Here is a 20008-nt window from a genome sequence, read left to right on the forward strand (position 1 = left end):
GTTAGCAAATGATAATTTGCGCATGCGTAGAAAGTTGTTTCCGATATTACAAGGAAGTCCCGTGATGTAAATAGGAAGCAAGATTCTCCTTTTGGAAAAAGGTTAGGAGTGTTATTAGCGAGTTTTATGTCCCATTTTGTTTTCGGGCGGCCAAATACTTCATAAAGGATTTAATTAAGATTGTTGCATGTGTTCGATCTTATGTGTGAGCGGCAGCTCTGAAAATATATTTTGACCATATTCTTTTTGGACTTGTTTACCATTGGTGCCAGATATGCGCATCGTAGACATCTACATGTGGGATAAGATATTTCAAGCCTATGAGACGTTATGTTTGTAATTTCATGTGTACATACAATCAAAATTCATTCAGAAAAAAATCGACTGCATGTGTTTATATGCGTTCACACTTTCAAGAAGTTGCAAGTCTTATTTTGAAAAAAAGTCAATTTTGACATTTTCATTCTTATGTGTGTAGATATTGAATGTGTTTCAGTGTTCTGTCAATAATAATTTCAGAAACTTTCCCTTGAAACTGTTACTGGCATATCCATGTCTTGATGAGAAGACATTTTGAGACAAGACTGCAGTTTACATCTTAGCCAGGTTCAGTTATATACCGGTAGTGCTAATTGGCTCTAACTGTGGTTCTTGCCTCACTGATCTTGTTTGCATCTTCAATCCTTAGGGTTAGATGTGTTAGGATAGGCTACCCCCATCTCTATCCAAAGTTGACCTAACCTTGGATCCCTTTCCAATCAAGCAACCCTTTACGATCATTAGGGTTAGGCACCCCATGCCAACCAAACATTCCTCCACAATATTTAGATTTGGGCACTGCTTGCCGATCAAACATCACTTTACCATACCTATAGCTTTAGGAACCACATCAAGATCTTTTAGGATTGTTGTGAGTAAGGTTTAGGGTTAACTATCTCACCTCATTTAATGGATTAATCCAATGTAATCCAAAGTAATACCATACAATTTGTGTCAAGTTTCCAGTTTTAAAAAGAAATGTGGCTACTGCTTATCTTCACAAATGTACCATGAACACAGGTATGGTGATAATATTAATATCAACTGTCAGCAAATTGATAACAATGTTGAAACTCATCTTTAACCAAACTAACATGACTAAAACAAAGAAAACATAACTTGTTTACAAAGTCTATCTGGGAGGTGTTCCCTAATCAGCAGATCAGTCCTTACAGTGCTTGATGCAGGAATTCAATTGTTTATTGAGAACACCTGCGTTAGTTATCCAGAGATATTTCAACATTATACAAGATGATTGTAGATAACAGAAGAAATATTGCCATTACTCATTTACTATCTGACTTGTCAGATGCCTTCTTGTAAATAATATGAGACGGTCTTCACTTACATTATGCTATCAAGATGCTTGTTATGACACCAACTGGCCATGGGACAAGTGTCTGCTGGCGATGCATGTTCTAGCAAAACAATTACATAGAGCATACAAAAATCTTGTCAACTAATAATGATAGATTTGTTACGAGTGGCATTAGCAGCTTTAGAAATTTGCACTAGTCCTAAAGTTCCTTGCAAAACTGCCTCAAAGTTAATTTGACATAAGGACTAGTAGAAAGTGACATTTTTAAGGGTTTTGCTATATGTTTTAATTATAAGGACTAGTAGACAAAACTGTTAGTTTCTACCATTGATGAGGTTATGCACGATCTTAAGAGCTTATCGTTCATGTATACCACTTGACTTTTGGTTTTGGGCATACAAGACCCTTCAGCTTGTAAATTAATGCTGGGATGGGTAACTCGGGTACTCGGGTACTCGGATCAGGTGGGTGCTGAGAAGGACCCAGGTACCCACAGGACTGCCCGGACCCGTGATCATTTTATATATGTATCTAAGTACATTTTGTCCAGGGCTCTGGTCAAACTGTTCCTAATTAGACATTTATAGATACTTCTTGAGACCTACAGCGGGTATCCGTGTAGGGTCGGATGATAGCGGTTGGGTACCCGGGTAGTAAAACTGGACTTGTCCCAGCCCTATTGTAAATACTACACATTTCTAATGTTGCATGTACCACATAATCTTAGTACAAAATGTGTTACTACTAGTGGTTATAATGATGTTCCTTGAAAGCATTCAGTACTTTATTTTTTATTTTTGCAGAGTTCACCGCCAAAAAGAATGAGTGAGGTCACTGAGGACTCAGATGTGGCAACCTCAGAAACTCATTCCAAGTCGGACACACATCTACAGAATGGTGTAGTGAAGGGACACGAAAAACAGATTAGTCAAGTTAACGGCCAAGCAACGGTGTACACAAATGGTCACGATGCCAGCCCCGAGGAAAAACATAAAGATAAAGAAAAGGAAAAAGAGAAAGCAAGAGCTCCTTTGTTAAGTCAGGGGAGCAGTTATAAATCTGAGGACACTCCAACAAATGCTGACACAACCATTTTAGCAGCCTTGAGTGAAAATGCCAAAAATGTCCGCCGGGAAAAGAAACCCAGTGATGGAGATAGTGCTGATTATGACACTCAGTCCGACTCTATCGAAACTCTGGAGGAAGAGAGCTCCCACGAGGACACGGTGAATGACTTAAGTGACTCCCAGCGACAGATGTCACTTACAAACCATGATGATGAGTCAGATGAAGTTTCAGAAACTGATATAAGGGAAACCACAGATGATTATCTTACCCTTAATGGTGTGTTGCGTCCAGATAGTCTTTCATTGCCAAGGCCACTACAGCAGGTGGAACGGGTTCGAAGCAGGAGCGAGGTTCAGATCAAATCTGTCAGCTGTGACCCAAGAGGTCAGCCAGACCGAGGAAGGACGCAAAGTGAAATTATTGAGATTAACTCATCGCTGAGGCGAAGAGATGGCTTGGGTTCGGATGAGTATCTGTCCAAGAGTTTGCCTCATGGAACAATCATGAGAAAGGGGGAGATGATTGAGTTTGTGGCGGAGGATCTCCAGGAAAAAATCAGAAGGAGCAGTCCATTGTCTAGAACGGGTATGTCATCTTTTTTCAGATTGAGACAAACCTTGTTAATCCAGACCCTGTTTGAAATATTACCCCATACATTTTCCTTTTCAGAGGTTTAATTTGAAGACAAGGTATTTGGCAGGTTCAGTTATTTTCCAGAGGTTCTTGGCATAGGATAGTCTACTTTATGAAACACCAGTGATGTCATCCCATTGTCCTGCCATTGTCTTTATATCTCATAAAATCTTTTTAAACATAAAACATTTTGCTGATTTTGGATTAGACATTCTGCTGTGGTGCCTATGTTTTTATCATTTTGAAAGAGCTCTTTAGGAAATTTTGAATATACCTGGGATTTTATATGATCCCAATTTTGCACACAAATGTTGCAGATTTCACACACAAAATACCGAGGGTGAAATGATACACAGGTAAATCTTGAGTTTTCATGCTCTGATAACATACACATTTCTTACTGTATTGATACCAAACGATACACTTGCTAAGATAAATTTCTTATTACTCATTTAATGCTCCCCAGCGTTTTTGCCAGTCAAATATCACAAAATTACTTGGAATTGTGTGTTTCAAGTTCAGTACTAATAATAGCCGCTTCGAACATGTATCTGCAGCTCACTTTTCCTTTTGGACCTGTTGTGAAATGTTTATAGTCCACGCAATTTGACGTAAATATGCGTAACACGATATGTATCGTATCTATACCTTTCGGTATGACCATGATGACTAAAATGTACTTTTGGTTTTATATTTCAATGGATCAAAATTGCAATCTTTATATCTGTAGCCTAGAATGGTACTTACACTTAGTTCGAAAACAATATACGTAATTTTAATAGAACCAAGTAACTCAATTTAAATTGAAAGGTTCAGATTCCAGAACCTGAGGAAAATCTAGGCTTGCTTCATTTAGGGCTTTTGTAATACAGAAAGGGCTTTTATAATAATATGGTCCAGGGACTGTGAGGCAGACTACAGAGGCGCTGATAAACCTCAATACTTTGAAAATGTGACCGCCTCCATTGTCTAGTGATAGATTGTCTGGCCGGAGAGCGGAAGGTTTGGGGTTTGATCCCTGGCCCGAGTCATACCAAAACAATGACTCGTCGGCTCGAGTCAGTATACTGTGTCTGAGTGGAGTATTCATGTTAAACTGCAGCATGGTATCTCAGTGGGCTAGCACTATAAATCGGCATCAGTCCTGACCAGTACAAGCAGCCACACAAACACACACACACAGGTGCATGCACGTCGCTATGTAAGTAAAATAATGTTGGACGCGACGTTAAACCCCATTTCACCTTCACCTCAGTTTTAACATGTTAAAGAATCACTTTTTCAAATACATGTACACCAGCAAGAGATATGGAAAGTGTGTTTGAAACATAATATGGTTGACAATTATTGTTTCATATTTTACTTTCACTTTATAAGTAAGATAAGACACTTCCCCTTGGGTTTTATCTGAAACATTAAACTGAGCTGATTTTGCATTGGACATTCTTCTGTGATGCCTATGTTGTTAACTTTTTGAAAAAGCTCTTTAGGAGATTTTGAATAGCAGTGAGGCAAAGTTTTGTAACATGAACAAATCTGAAACAGTGCTGGTTAGACCTGTGACACTGATCAGTAGGCGACGTAACGTATACGCGAGACGGATTTCATGTTGCATATACGCTCGAAAAAAGGTTGACTTGTCCACATCTGTTAATTGACCACAGATTTTTGCATCTTGCGCAAAACATATTTACAAGAGTAGAGTTGTTGACACTGATACTTTTTAATGAATGACATGAAAATAATTGTAAACATGGTAAAAGCATTCATGAAACGTTCTAATTTGGAGAAATATTTTCAAGAAAATAAATTTTGTATTTATAAAAGCATATTCATTGTAAATTCACATAATATGTCAATTTTTTCCACACATTTGCTGATGACTCCTGATCACTGAGAGGGGCCCAGTCATCTAAGGTGCCACGACTTGCTGAGTTGCGTCCCTTGGGCACGCCAGACACCTATGATTGTGGGTTCGAATCCTGGTTCGCCCCGATTATGTTTCTAGGTTTGTCAGCACCATGCTCGTGGGTTTCACCAACACATGATCAAAGTGGTAAACATGTCAGACCTGCATCACTTTGGGCTTTCCTCCCACATTAAGCTGACACGCTGCGATATAACTGTAATACTGTTAAAAGCGGCGTTTAACCCAACTCACACACTCACTCAATCATCATTGGGATCTGTTGTTAAGTTTATCAGAACAATGTGGATTAATTCATCCAACTCCATATCTGAAATTCTTGTTGGATGCTTAGCTCAGTTGTTGAGTCACAACCTTTAAGACCCCACACAAGACAATTAGATTTTAAGTCTTAGCTGTAACATTATATTATTGCTGTCACCAACCCCTGGGAAAATAGCCTGAAACGTCTGCTGGCAGCAAGGGCCAGCTGATTCTTATGTGTTATTTTATACTTATACTAAACACATGCACAGACGAACACACACAAACCCTAACAAAGTTACAATTAAAATGTTTTTCTATGTACTACAAATAGCTAAAATTTGGCTGTGACACACATCATGTATCATATGGTCAGGTGTAGATTTGAGATTCATTGATACAATGTGAATCGTGACCACCTAATTCATCCGTCATGATCATGACTTAATGATTAAGTTTCCTGTTCCTGTTGTCTAACCTTGAGAGTTAACAATATCAATACCATATAACATAAAAAAGCAATAATGTGAAGGAGTATTTATGATCTTATCTCATTGTCGTGTTTCATAAGCCTGATTAGATAATGACTCCTCATTGATTGTTGAATAATCTCGCATTGTGTGTGACAACTTAATCTCCTTACATTATGTCCTTGAGGCAAACTTTGTAGTTTACTTTTATCCGTAAATTAACTCTGCCATTATTGTGTATAGCAGTTTTCACTGAGTCAAGCTTCTAACACTTGACACCTGCTTGTTGCCATGCCAACAGACTCAAGTTGCTACAGTAGCAGACGGTCAAGTTTGCGGAGTGTGTCCAGTTCTACTTCTGTGTCCACCTCAATGGCCACTTCCACAGCGTCCGGAATGTCCCGGTCACCCAGCAGTCTGTTCCAGCAGAGTCCTGATGACATTCCTCCAATTGACCCTCAAGCTGTCCTTGAACTTGAGAATCAGGCCCATCTTGTTGCGGACAGCGTTGACCTTATGATGGGAAACTTGAAGGCAAATCTCCACAAGGTCAGTTCTCAAGTTTGATAGGAAGATTATTATCATCCCAAAGTAACTTACACAGGAGATATATGATAGGAGATACTGCTGCTTTGAGATTGCATCACAATGCCTTGCAGGATGTTGTGATGTCAGCGATTACCATGATGTCACAATCAAATGACATCCCTAATCTCTGTCACTAAGGCTTTTTAGCTGTCCTTTTTGAACCTTAAGGACAAAATCAATGTGATGAACGAGGCCTTGAACAAACACTGTGGAAAAAAATATACACTCCATTCACTATCGATAAACTGGGCATTTAGTTGGTTTCATTAGCTAATTAATACATAGATGCGTAGATATTTGACCATTTTCAAACTTTTAACCAAAATATTTATGAAGGTTTCAAACATTCCTTCGCATGTGGATTTTCAATCAGTCGGTGCAATTTGTTCAAAAAGAAAAAATATTTCAATGGCGGCTCACTTGAACGAAAGTGTAAACAAGGGGAATTTGACTAACTCCATATGCGTTATTTATTGACAGTAGAATTGTGAAAATTACACAGATGTGTTGGAAATTTACTACTTTTTGCGATGTTGCAATTGCTATGGGCTTGGGGTAATCCAAAAATATTTTATTTCAATTCTTTTAACATGATGTTTCAGAAGGACATATATGTCCCTCTGGCACAGCAACTGCGTTTTGTGTAGGGACATATATGTCCAAATGGCATCCAGGGGGTTAAGACACAAGTTATTACAGTATACAAACTGAAAAAGTTGCAAGAATGATTTTGGATGACAAATAGAAACTCACTCTGTCATTTGAGATAAAATATAACAACACTCATTGATAAAAAAATTATAACTTCGCCATACCTGAGAGTTTTTAACTTTCATTGATGCTTGTTGATAGATTTGATGTAAAAAGACACTCGTGGGAGATTCTGGATAATGCAAAAGAATTGGCCTGTGTGAGAACTCAATATTACTTTATTACAAGTATCCGATGTGTACCCTCACTGTGAGGTGATAAAGTTGATGTAGGCGAGATATTCAGTCTGTGTGGATGGATTATATTTCATATAGCGGCACATGTGTCCCTGTTGTCAAGGTGGTTCACCATGAATATATTTCTAGATTGTCAGCACCATACCCGTGCTCCTTTGGGTTTTATGAAAGTTGTAAACATCTAAGACCTGCTGCACTTAAGGCTTTCCTCCCACATTAAGCTGACATGCCGTGATATAACTAGAATATTGTTTAAGGCAGTACAAAAGCTTATCGTGATCACCATCATCCAGTATATCATGTAAATGTTGACCATAATGATCCAGGTTAGAATGGGTTTTCAGCAACCCCCTCCTTGTTGTAAGAGGCAACCCAATCTTGTTGTATGTATCGACTAACAGGATCGGGTGGTCAGACTCGCTGACTTGGTTGATACATATCATCGTATCCCAATTGCGTGGATTGATGCTCATGACATCAATCACTGGATTGTCTGGTACAGACTCGATTATTTACAGACTGAAGTCACATAGCTGTTCATAGTTTTTACTATTGGTAAAGAAAGATCTGAAGACATTCCATTATGGGTCACATGAGAACAACCTTTCATCTGACCAATTAGAACATCGCTTACCAGATCAGGAAAGTGACAGTCGAAATGTGTTATCTAATCACGCAAGCTCGGAATGGTTTACACAGGGTATTCAGAACGACAGTTATGGGCTGGGTGACAGATTCTGTCAAAATCATTGTCCGTCTCTTTTTTCAATGGAATAAACATTTGAAACGAGGGAAGCACTCCGTAGCATTTTCATCAGTAAGTTTTCCCATTTTGAATCGATAATTTTCAAAGCGTAAACTGAAATGAAAGTTGCCAGTTTTAAATGACAGCTGTAAAGCTTGAGAAAGCTGCTTTGTTTTTGGCTAATGTCACCTTCTTGTTAGTCATTTCATTGGTTGGTCAAAGTTTGCGAAAGATCGTTCAGATGTGAGCCATAACGGGGTGTCCTCAGATCTTTGTTTAGCAGTAGCAACATATGAGAATTTATTTTAATGACATTGAAAACACACCATTTTCAGGTCACAGAAGTCTGTTAATCTGGACAAAGGTGTAATATACGTCAGGGTAATAGATAACTTGATTTCAGTGTCGATGAATCCTTTTTCAGATGTCGTCTATCACGATCGGCTGTCTCGATGCGTACCGGAGATCGGTGGACGTCACTTGCGAGTCAGTGGATGGGAGTATTAAGGTGAGACAGCATCTTGCTTCTTGGTATCAGGCGATATGTTAGATAGAATAATTGATAATTGCATCAGATTGATTTGACCAATCACATGTTTATATGGCAGTCCAAGGGACCCCATGCTGATTACAACAGGGGTCTCTCTCCTGTCAGGTTCACTGGCCTGTAATTGGCCTCCTGGTAGTTTGAATATTGAAAATTGTATGTTCTGAATATTTTCTATTTCTTGTTCATAATATTGTCTGTAGAGGTTGGCTTATCAGGAAAATCAGTATGAAACTTTAAACATTGGATGCTTAATATCTATATAGTACTCTTTGAAAGGTAGGTTTGTTCTCAATCAAACCAAATTAGTAACATGTTGTGAGGTGAGGTGAAATGGGGTTTAAAGATGGATTCAAGATTGTTGCACTTATATAGTGTGTGTGTGTGGCTGTTTGTACTGTCCAGACTAATTCCCATTTTATAGTATTAGCCCACTGAGATACCATCCTGTAGTTTAACATGAATACCCCCACTCAGACACAGTATACTGACTCAAGCCGACCAGTCCTTGTTTTAGCCCCTTAATGCCAAGCGACAGGCAGGGTAACAACAAGTACAATCTTTTGATGTCTTTTGGTATGACGTGACCAGGATTTGAACCACTGAGCTTCCGCTCACCGAACGGACGTTCTACCACTGGACCAGTAACATGTAACCACCTCAGGGTCAGATAATGATTATATAATAATTGCCTCTGTCCATAGAGACTCCAGTACTCTAAGCCCTTTTAAAACCCTAACCTAACCACAAACTAAATATGGTCTTTCTTATTTTCTCTGTGGTTTAAGAAGTATAATGAAATTTATGACAAATAGACAATAAAGTTTGACTAGTGTGTCTCTAAATGATTGGTTTTTGTTTCAGTCGATGTACGCTCTCATGGCCAAGTGTGAGGAGCTCAGTACGAACATGCAGCCAGTCTACAAGCTGGCAGAAAAAATGTATCCTTTTTGGTTGAAGCCCGCTCGACATATTTTCATGAACAAAAGACATATCATAGTCTTTTTTTGTAGGATGGGTGGATAAGCCTAGTGCTTAACATGGTTAAAGCGTTTTGTCATCACACTCGGTTCAATTCCCCACATGGGTACAATCAAGGGTCACACAGTATTGAATTTTGCCTTCTTGGCTTGAAAAGGCATAAGATTCAATAAATTCATCGAAAATTCTTCTGGTAACTAAAAACAATTAATTTTTTCCCTTGAATAGTGTGCAACAACCTTATGTGGCAAAAGATGAGGCCATAACTGAATGTATAAATAATATCAAGACATTGGACTTGAATGTTTTATTGGTGGTGTATTTTGATGCACAAATGGAATGATCTGCCAAATCTGTTTGAATGCACACTTGGGTCTTATATTAACCGGGGACATGGGTGGCCCAGTCCTCTAAGGAGGCACAATTTGCTGTGCAGAGTTGGTTTTGGTTTCGCCAGAAACCGATGATCGTGGGTTCAAATCCCGGTTTGACCAAATTTTCTGGGTTTGTCAGCACCATACCCATGATCTTGGTTTTCGCCGAAGTGGTAAGACCATCACATAGGGTTTTCCACCCACATCAAGATGACACCCTGGGATATAACAGGAATACTTTCAAAGCGGCATTAAACCTAACTTACTTATATTTACCCTTGAAGAGTGTGATTATTGCCCTGAAAAAGGCTTAAAAGAGCCTTATATTTGTATGAACCATGGATTAAGTAATACCTGCCCTCCACATGATGTGTGCACAAGACTTGCAGGAGTAGACTGTCAGTATGACATGGTGATGCAATGATGTTTGGAGCGGGACTTAGCAGGACCATGGGGACAACCATTTGTGCACAATTTTCACACCACCAGTCCAAGGACCTGTATCATATCTCCCTGTTCATCTTTGTAACATGGAGAAAATCCATTAAATCTTGTTCATGTTTTTCAGTTCAGACCTTTTCCTTAACCCTCCCCAGAAAGGAGATCAAGCGGCTCCTGGATCTGTTTGAAGCCCAGCTGGCTGACAAGACATGAATACCACACCCACCAACGTCTTCAGCTGCATGAAAGTGGCAATTGTTTGTCATGACCTTCCTCTTGGTTTCCTGATTGAGTTAACGCTGCAGACTTCACCCAGCCTCATAATACACAGAACTGCCTTTGACTCCAAACTTGTAATAGGGATGAAGCTTGTAGCTTGAGAGAATTAGAAATGATTTAAGTACATTCTATTTAATTTGAAAGATTGAAGAGATGTTGATATTTAGTATAGTTTGAAGGTAGTGTGTTTAGTTCAGGCAACCATGATGTAAGGGGAGGTAACTTCATTACATAGTTACCTCCCTTGATTGTTGACATCTGAAGCCCTACTTTCTGTAAACCTTAGTATCGACTTCATCATTTCACAGCTATGAATTATCAGGTTGATAAGTGTGCAGGGAATTCATTTTGCAGTCTTGCAATTCAGCCTTTGAAGGTCACTGAAAAACAATTGACATTTTTCATCAGGTATCAAATATATTTAGTATGTGTATTATATGCTGTGTAAACTTCAGGTGTATTTCACATCCTCTGTGATCAATGTATACATAATAGCAAGAACTGGCAGAAACAACTAGTTTTGTCATTACAAGACATTTCATAATGTAACAGCCATATACTTAGCTATGGTTTCTGATAGATGTATATATGAATAGATGTCTGCGATAAGCCTTTGTCAAACCACACCTCCAGCTCTTTGTGTAGAATTGATTGTGTCGATCTCTACTGAGCTTCTACAAGCTCCTAAATGGTAGGGTATGTTACAGCAGAATGAGATTACCTGCGGAGAGATCAGAGAGGTTAATTTAGAAATGGCTACTCTGTAAGGAAATATATAGGAAGTGGCGCTTAACTTGTACCAGGTACACATTAAATAACACTTGACATTAAATATAAGCCTCCCTTCACTAATTGTGAAACATTTGGAGACATTTTCTGTTAGCAAGTTATATGCTTGGTTATGCTAAAGCTTCCAAGATGTCCACATTACCTTGTTTGTGCTGGCATTGACTGTTCCCATTGATGGTCTGCATGATATTTGGAAACTCCAATGTTGTTTTAGCACTGCCCTGTATAATAACGAGAGTCCTACTTATTGACCTTTTCAACGAATGGTTCTGTACTTAACCCTCAGAAAGTATTCCTAGTATCTTGGAAGAAGAAAATCTCAGTAGCTTACCAATATGTTTTGCCAAAAAGCTTGCAGAGTTATAATACACACCAGCGCACAGCCCTGAATGTGTAGCCATGTAGGTGTTGTTGATGTCCACAATGTCCAGAGCTGCTTCACAGAGCCGCCACACAGTCTAGACCTGATTCACAGAGCCACAACATCTACAGATGCTTCAGACCTTCGTATGGAGCTCCTTCACAGAGGTAGAAAGTCTAGAGCTGCTTCAAGGAGCCAAGTCTAGACTTGCTTCACTGAGCGACAAAGTCTAGAGCTGCTTCAAGGAGCCATGTCTAGACTTGCTTCACTGAGCGACAAAGTCTAGAGCTGCTTCAAGGAGCCATGTCTAGACTTGCTTCACTGAGCGACAAAGTCTAGAGCCTCTTCAAGGAGCTACAATTTTCTCACATGATATTCATTCTTCAATAGACTTCTATCACTGTACATCACCGGCCATGATCCACGCTGGCCAGTACAGCACTGTACGGTCTGTGATGGTGTTACTATAAGTAAATGTATCTGGTAAATATTTCTGCTTTTAATGCTAAGCTAGGGTAGCTTATGGATGTGTATATGTATTTAATACATTGATCAGGGTGTCAGCATTGGCAGGATGGTGAAATGCTGATCTGTGAACCAACCAGGATGAGACCACTGGGTACGGTTGAAGCGTCCAAGGTCGTGTATCACAAGTGTGAGGCTAGCTGTTTACGGGACTAAGACATGAACTTGAAATAATATAATGAAATAGATTTGGTATGTCACAATTTACCAATGTATCAATGTTTTATGAAAACAGACTGGACGATACACTACACAATACACCTGCCCACGTATCAATACATGTTTTAAGGCAGTATCAATTTTCAAAAAGTATTGCCAGGTCGTTACGACATTTTGCAATAGCCTGGTCTGATGACTTCTCAGGTTAGTGTTATCTATTATTGCAAAAAAACAAACGATAAATCTAATTACACAATACCATAAGAACCAATTAACCAGTCAAACATTAAACATTAACTGGTTAACTGAAACATCTTGTTTGCTGGGTTACATAGCACATGGAGAATTTCACTCAAAAACGTGCAAACATAATATCGCAGAACATAATATTTCGTGACTCAAGTATCGCGATATGTATCTACATGTGGTAGGCCTATCAGGACACGTCTAAACTGTATGCACCAACAACTGGTTTGTTTATATCACATTGACACAAATCTGTAGCACTATTTGCAGAAACTGTATTAAGATAATAACTATGTAGTTATTTTTATGAATTGTTCTTTGACACCCTAAATCTGTCAATTTATTTTGCTAATTATCAAATTATTTTCAAAGATTATATAACAATAATTTATACACTAATTTTGATGTCTCCCCAAGTGTATACTCATCCTCGATTATCCAGAGTATTATATCTCCATTCTGATAGGGTTTTCTGGGTTCAGTCGCTACCATTGCTTTGTTTTGTGTCAGTTTCAAATTAAACAGTGTTAAAGCTCGCTCTCTGGCTCTCTATTCACCTTACAGATTTCTCTCATGATTGAAATATGTACTGTACTCACCTTGTCTCAAATACAACTAGGAACGTCTTAAAGTATAAGGACTCGTACAAGGCTGCAATTTTGAATGTATGCTGCATGATTAAGGCATTTTCACTTCTTTCTGATATCAAGTGCGAGATATTGTTAGCTAAGTTAGTGGTGAGAGTGATGGGATGGAGACATCACTTACACTTGTGTAACAAAGCTATTGTGACAAATTGGTCCAGGGTATTTATCCCAACAGTATGGACATATTATACCCTGGATTACAGAGGATGGTATAAAGCCCTGTTTCTCCACAACCCTGTACATAGGAACTCAACAAATATCTCAATCAAGTGATGACGTGGATGGTGATAAGCACAATGTTTCTGTATCGTGTATATTATATGAGAAGAAATAACAATTATGATTCATTATTATAGCCAACATTCCATTTGTAATCTTTTCATCATATTGTACATAATTATAAAATGGATTATCAAATCTGCATTTAATCTTTCAAACTTTGAAATATGTTGACTGTCACTTTGTAATCATATCAGGGATTTATCTAGACCTGCTCAGGGGCTGATAATCAGTTCAAAATCTGCAGCAATTGTTAGCAAAAATTCCCAAACAAGTATTAAAAAGGTCCTATTTCATGTAAACGTATTTATGACGAATGTGATGGCTTTGTCAAAGTGACTTGTACTTTACTGATAACAAGACCCCAAATAGGAAGAGCCGTAAATATGCACAATGTTAGATACACAGGAACTCGCTATTGATCAGCAAAAAGAAATTATTTTCCCCCTATCTCTATTTATATATAGGTGGTATATATTTTTATTTACTTACCAATAACAAGTTCCTACAGTATACCTCTGAAAATAAGAACTTAAAAATCGAATTTTGAATTCCAATTTGCTTGCCAAGGACACTTAGTTTGGTATCCCAGATACATCCCTGCATATAATGACTGTGGTGTTGCAATCATATGGAACCTGTCAACTTCAAGTTTTAAGTGTGAATGCAGTCATGTTTTATGTTGAACACATTGAATATATGTAAGTAATTTGCTGTTACCATTAAGCTAAAGCTTGGCATTTATCAATTGTTATGAATATTTACAATCATTACATGTTAAATGTGTAAAACATGAATTCTTTTCATAATCTATCTCAAACTGTGCTAATTCAAATGTCTTAAGCCTAGGATTAGAAGGTGCCCAAACACAGTGTTGCTCGAAAAGATCAGATGGTCGTACTGAGTGACTTGGTTGTTTTGCGTCATCATAAGAAGTCAGGGGACATCAACATCCTCAACCACTGGTTTGTCTGACCTAGATTCAATTATATAAGGGCTCCTGTGACATAGCTTGAATATTGCTGACTGCAGCTTCAATCAACAAACGATTGTGTAGTTTTGTAAATATTTATCGATGATATATAAAAGATTATGTGTAAGGGACAAGGCTATTATTAGTCAGCTGTACAATAGCCAAGTGATGGTCGCAATCAACCAGTGACACTTGGGTCTCCGACTACATTTGAGATGTGATGTAACTGAAATACGGATCAATGTAACATCAAGTCCAACTCCTTCATCCACTGAGCAAACTCACAGGAGGTGGTTAGAACGGTCACCCACCTGGTGGGGTTCCACTGTATCTAAAGGCTTCAATGTAACATCAAGTCCAACACCTTTCCCCACTGAGCAAACTCACAGGAGGTGGTAAGAAGGGTCACCGAGCTGGTGGTGTTCCACTGTATCTGAAGGCTTCAATGTAACATCAAGTCCAACACCTTCATCCACTGAGCAAACTCACAGGAGGTGGTAAGAAGGGTCACCGAGCTGGTGGTGTTCCACTGTACCTGAAGGCTTTAATGTAACATCAAGTCCAACTCCTTCATCCACTGAGCAAACTCACAGGAGGTGGTAAGAAGGGTCACCGAGCTGATGGTGTTCCACTGTACCTGAAGGCTTTAATGTAACATCAAGTCCAACTCCTTCATCCTCTGAGCAAACTCACAGGAGGTGGTAAGAAGGGTCACCCAGCTGATGGTGTTCCACTGTATCTGAAGGCTTCAATGTAACATCAAGTCCAACTCCTTCATCCACTGAGCAAACTCACAGGAGGTGGTAAGAAGGGTCACCGAGCTGGTGGTGTTCCACTGTATCTGAAGGCTTTAATGTAACATGAAGTCCAACTCCTTTACCCACTGAGCAAACTCACAGGAGGTAGTTAGAACGGTCACCCAGCTGGTGGTGCTCCATTGTATCTGAAGGCTTCAATGTAACATCAAGTCCAACACCTTTCCCCACTGAGCAAACTCACAGGAGGTGGTTAGAACGGTCACCCAGCTGGTGGTGCTCCATTGTATCTGAAGGCTTCAATGTAACATCAAGTCCAACACCTTTACCCACTGAGCAAACTCACAGGAGGTGGTTAGAACGGTCACCCAGCTGGTGGGGTTCCATTGTATCTGAAGGCTTCAATGTAACATCAAGTCCAACACCTTTCCCCACTGAGCAAACTCACAGGAGGTGGTTAGAACGGTCACCCAGCTGGTGGGGTTCCATTGTATCTGAAGGCTTCAATGTAACATCAAGTCCAACACCTTTACCCACTGAGCAAACTCACAGGAGGTGGTTAGAACGGTCACCCAGCTGGTGGGGTTCCATTGTATCTGAAGGCTTCAATGTAACATCAAGTCCAACACCTTTACCCACTGAGCAAACTCACAGGAGGTGGTTAGAACGGTCACCCAGCTGGTGGGGTTCCATTGTATCTGAAGGCTTCAATGTAACATCAAGTCCAACACCTTTCCCCACTGAGCAAACTCACAGGAGGTGGTTAGAACGGTCACCCAGCTGGTGGGGTTCCATTGTATCTGAAGGCTTCAATGTAACATCAAGTCCAACACCTTTCCCCACTGAGCAAACTCACAGGAGGTGGTTAGAACGGTCACCCAGCTGGTGGTGCTCCATTGTATCTGAAGGCTTCAATGTAACATCAAGTCCAACACCTTTACCCACTGAGCAAACTCACAGGAGGTGGTTAGAACGGTCACCCAGCTGGTGGTGCTCCATTGTATCTGAAGGCTTCAATGTAACATCAAGTCCAACACCTTTACCCACTGAGCAAACTCACAGGAGGTGGTTAGAACGGTCACCCAGCTGGTGGTGCTCCATTGTATCTGAAGGCTTCAATGTAACATCAAGTCCAACACCTTTACCCACTGAGCAAACTCACAGGAGGTGGTTAGAACGGTCACCCAGCTGGTGGGGTTCCATTGTATCTGAAGGCTTCAATGTAACATCAAGTCCAACACCTTTCCCCACTGAGCAAACTCACAGGAGGTGGTTAGAACAGTCACCCAGCTGATGGTGTTTCATTGTATCTGAAGGCTTCAATGTAACATCAAGTCCAACACCTTTCCCCACTGAGCAAACTCACAGGAGGTGGTTAGAACGGTCACCCAGCTGGTGGTGCTCCATTGTATCTGAAGGCTTCAATGTAACATCAAGTCCAACACCTTTACCCACTGAGCAAACTCACAGGAGGTGGTTAGAACGGTCACCCAGCTGGTGGGGTTCCATTGTATCTGAAGGCTTCAATGTAACATCAAGTCCAACACCTTTCCCCACTGAGCAAACTCACAGGAGGTGATTAGAATGGTCACCCAGCTGGTGGTGCTCCATTGTATCTGAAGGCTTCAATGTAACATCAAGTCCAACACCTTTACCCACTGAGCAAACTCACAGGAGGTGGTTAGAACGGTCACCCAGCTGGTGGGGTTCCATTGTATCTGAAGGCTTCAATGTAACATCAAGTCCAACACCTTTCCCCACTGAGCAAACTCACAGGAGGTGGTTAGAATGGTCACCCAGCTGGTGGTGCTCCATTGTATCTGAAGGCTTCAATGTAACATCAAGTCCAACACCTTTACCCACTGAGCAAACTCACAGGAGATGGCTAGAACGGTCACCCAGCTGGTGGGGTTCCATTGTATCTGAAGGCTTCAATGTAACATCAAGTCCAACACCTTTCCCCACTGAGCAAACTCACAGGAGGTGGTTAGAACGGTCACCCAGCTGGTGGGGTTCCATTGTATCTGAAGGCTTCAATGTAACATCAAGTCCAACACCTTTCCCCACTGAGCAAACTCACAGGAGGTGGTTAGAACGGTCACCCAGCTGGTGGGGTTCCATTGTATCTGAAGGCTTCAATGTAACATCAAGTCCAACACCTTTCCCCACTGAGCAAACTCACAGGAGGTGGTTAGAACGGTCACCCAGCTGGTGGTGCTCCATTGTATCTGAAGGCTTCAATGTAACATCAAGTCCAACACCTTTACCCACTGAGCAAACTCACAGGAGGTGGTTAGAACGGTCACCCACCTGGTGGGGTTCCACTGTATCTAAAGGCTTCAATGTAACATCAAGTCCAACACCTTTCCCCACTGAGCAAACTCACAGGAGGTGGTTAGAACGGTCACCCACCTGGTGGGGTTCCACTGTATCTAAAGGCTTCAATGTAACATCAAGTCCAACACCTTTCCCCACTGAGCAAACTCACAGGAGGTGGTTAGAACGGTGACCCAGCTGGTGGGGTTCCACTGTATCTAAAGGCTTCAATGTAACATCAAGTCCAACACCTTTCCCCACTGAGCAAACTCACAGGAGGTGGTTAGAACGGTGACCCAGCTGGTGGGGTTCCACTGTATCTAAAGGCTTCAATGTAACATCAAGTCCAACACCTTTCCCCACTGAGCAAACTCACAGGAGGTGGTTAGAACGGTGACCCAGCTGGTGGGGTTCCACTGTATCTAAAGGCTTCAATGTAACATCAAGTCCAACACCTTTCCCCACTGAGCAAACTCACAGGAGGTGGTTAGAACGGTGACCCAGCTGGTGGGGTTCCACTGTATCTAAAGGCTTCAATGTAACATCAAGTCCAACTCCTTTACCCACTGAGCAAACTCACAGGAGGTGGTTAGAACGGTCACCCAGCTGGTGGGGTTCCACTGTATCTAAAGGCTTCAATGTAACATCAAGTCCAACTCCTTTACCCACTGAGCAAACTCACAGGAGGTGGTTAGAATGGTCACCCAGCTGGTGGTGCTCCATTGTATCTGAAGGCTTCAATGTAACATCAAGTCCAACACCTTTACCCACTGAGCAAACTCACAGGAGGTGGTTAGAACGGTCACCCAGCTGGTGGGGTTCCATTGTATCTGAAGGCTTCAATGTAACATCAAGTCCAACACCTTTCCCCACTGAGCAAACTCACAGGAGGTGGTTAGAATGGTCACCCAGCTGGTGGTGCTCCATTGTATCTGAAGGCTTCAATGTAACATCAAGTCCAACACCTTTACCCACTGAGCAAACTCACAGGAGATGGCTAGAACGGTCACCCAGCTGGTGGGGTTCCATTGTATCTGAAGGCTTCAATGTAACATCAAGTCCAACACCTTTCCCCACTGAGCAAACTCACAGGAGGTGGTTAGAACGGTCACCCAGCTGGTGGGGTTCCATTGTATCTGAAGGCTTCAATGTAACATCAAGTCCAACACCTTTCCCCACTGAGCAAACTCACAGGAGGTGGTTAGAACGGTCACCCAGCTGGTGGGGTTCCATTGTATCTGAAGGCTTCAATGTAACATCAAGTCCAACACCTTTCCCCACTGAGCAAACTCACAGGAGGTGGTTAGAACGGTCACCCAGCTGGTGGTGCTCCATTGTATCTGAAGGCTTCAATGTAACATCAAGTCCAACACCTTTACCCACTGAGCAAACTCACAGGAGGTGGTTAGAACGGTCACCCACCTGGTGGGGTTCCACTGTATCTAAAGGCTTCAATGTAACATCAAGTCCAACACCTTTCCCCACTGAGCAAACTCACAGGAGGTGGTTAGAACGGTCACCCACCTGGTGGGGTTCCACTGTATCTAAAGGCTTCAATGTAACATCAAGTCCAACACCTTTCCCCACTGAGCAAACTCACAGGAGGTGGTTAGAACGGTGACCCAGCTGGTGGGGTTCCACTGTATCTAAAGGCTTCAATGTAACATCAAGTCCAACACCTTTCCCCACTGAGCAAACTCACAGGAGGTGGTTAGAACGGTGACCCAGCTGGTGGGGTTCCACTGTATCTAAAGGCTTCAATGTAACATCAAGTCCAACACCTTTCCCCACTGAGCAAACTCACAGGAGGTGGTTAGAACGGTGACCCAGCTGGTGGGGTTCCACTGTATCTAAAGGCTTCAATGTAACATCAAGTCCAACACCTTTCCCCACTGAGCAAACTCACAGGAGGTGGTTAGAACGGTGACCCAGCTGGTGGGGTTCCACTGTATCTAAAGGCTTCAATGTAACATCAAGTCCAACTCCTTTACCCACTGAGCAAACTCACAGGAGGTGGTTAGAACGGTCACCCAGCTGGTGGGGTTCCACTGTATCTAAAGGCTTCAATGTAACATCAAGTCCAACTCCTTTACCCACTGAGCAAACTCACAGGAGGTGGTTAGAACGGTGACCCAGCTGGTGGGGTTCCACTGTATCTAAAGGCTTCAATGTAACATCAAGTCCAACTCCTTTACCCACTGAGCAAACTCACAGGAGGTGGTTAGAACGGTGACCCAGCTGGTGGGGTTCCACTGTACCTGATCTCTTCTATGTAACATCAAGTCCAACTCTTTTACCTACTCAGCCACCTCCCAAGAGGTGGATAGATGTGATGGCATTCCACTGTACCCAAAGCAC

At 41.2% G+C, this 20008-nt stretch overlaps 1 protein-coding gene across 1 annotated transcript; it reads left to right on the forward strand.

Annotated features, from left to right (window-relative positions):
- The first annotated feature begins 31 nt into the window (after positions 1 to 31).
- Positions 32 to 12284, forward strand: LOC139445462 (serine-rich adhesin for platelets-like). Its single transcript, XM_071226606.1, has 6 exons — positions 32 to 101; positions 2161 to 3010; positions 6000 to 6247; positions 8403 to 8486; positions 9390 to 9466; positions 10477 to 12284. The coding sequence occupies exons 2-6, from the start codon at positions 2179 to 2181 to the stop codon at positions 10532 to 10534; spliced, it is 1299 nt and encodes a 432-aa protein (XP_071082707.1). The 5' UTR covers positions 32 to 101; positions 2161 to 2178; the 3' UTR covers positions 10535 to 12284.
- The last annotated feature ends 7724 nt before the right edge of the window (positions 12285 to 20008 follow it).

This window comes from Haliotis cracherodii, unplaced genomic scaffold (assembly GCF_022045235.1).
Source record: "Haliotis cracherodii isolate W230 unplaced genomic scaffold, xgHalCrac1.p SCAF_6, whole genome shotgun sequence".
NCBI classification, from domain to species: domain Eukaryota; kingdom Metazoa; phylum Mollusca; class Gastropoda; order Lepetellida; family Haliotidae; genus Haliotis; species Haliotis cracherodii.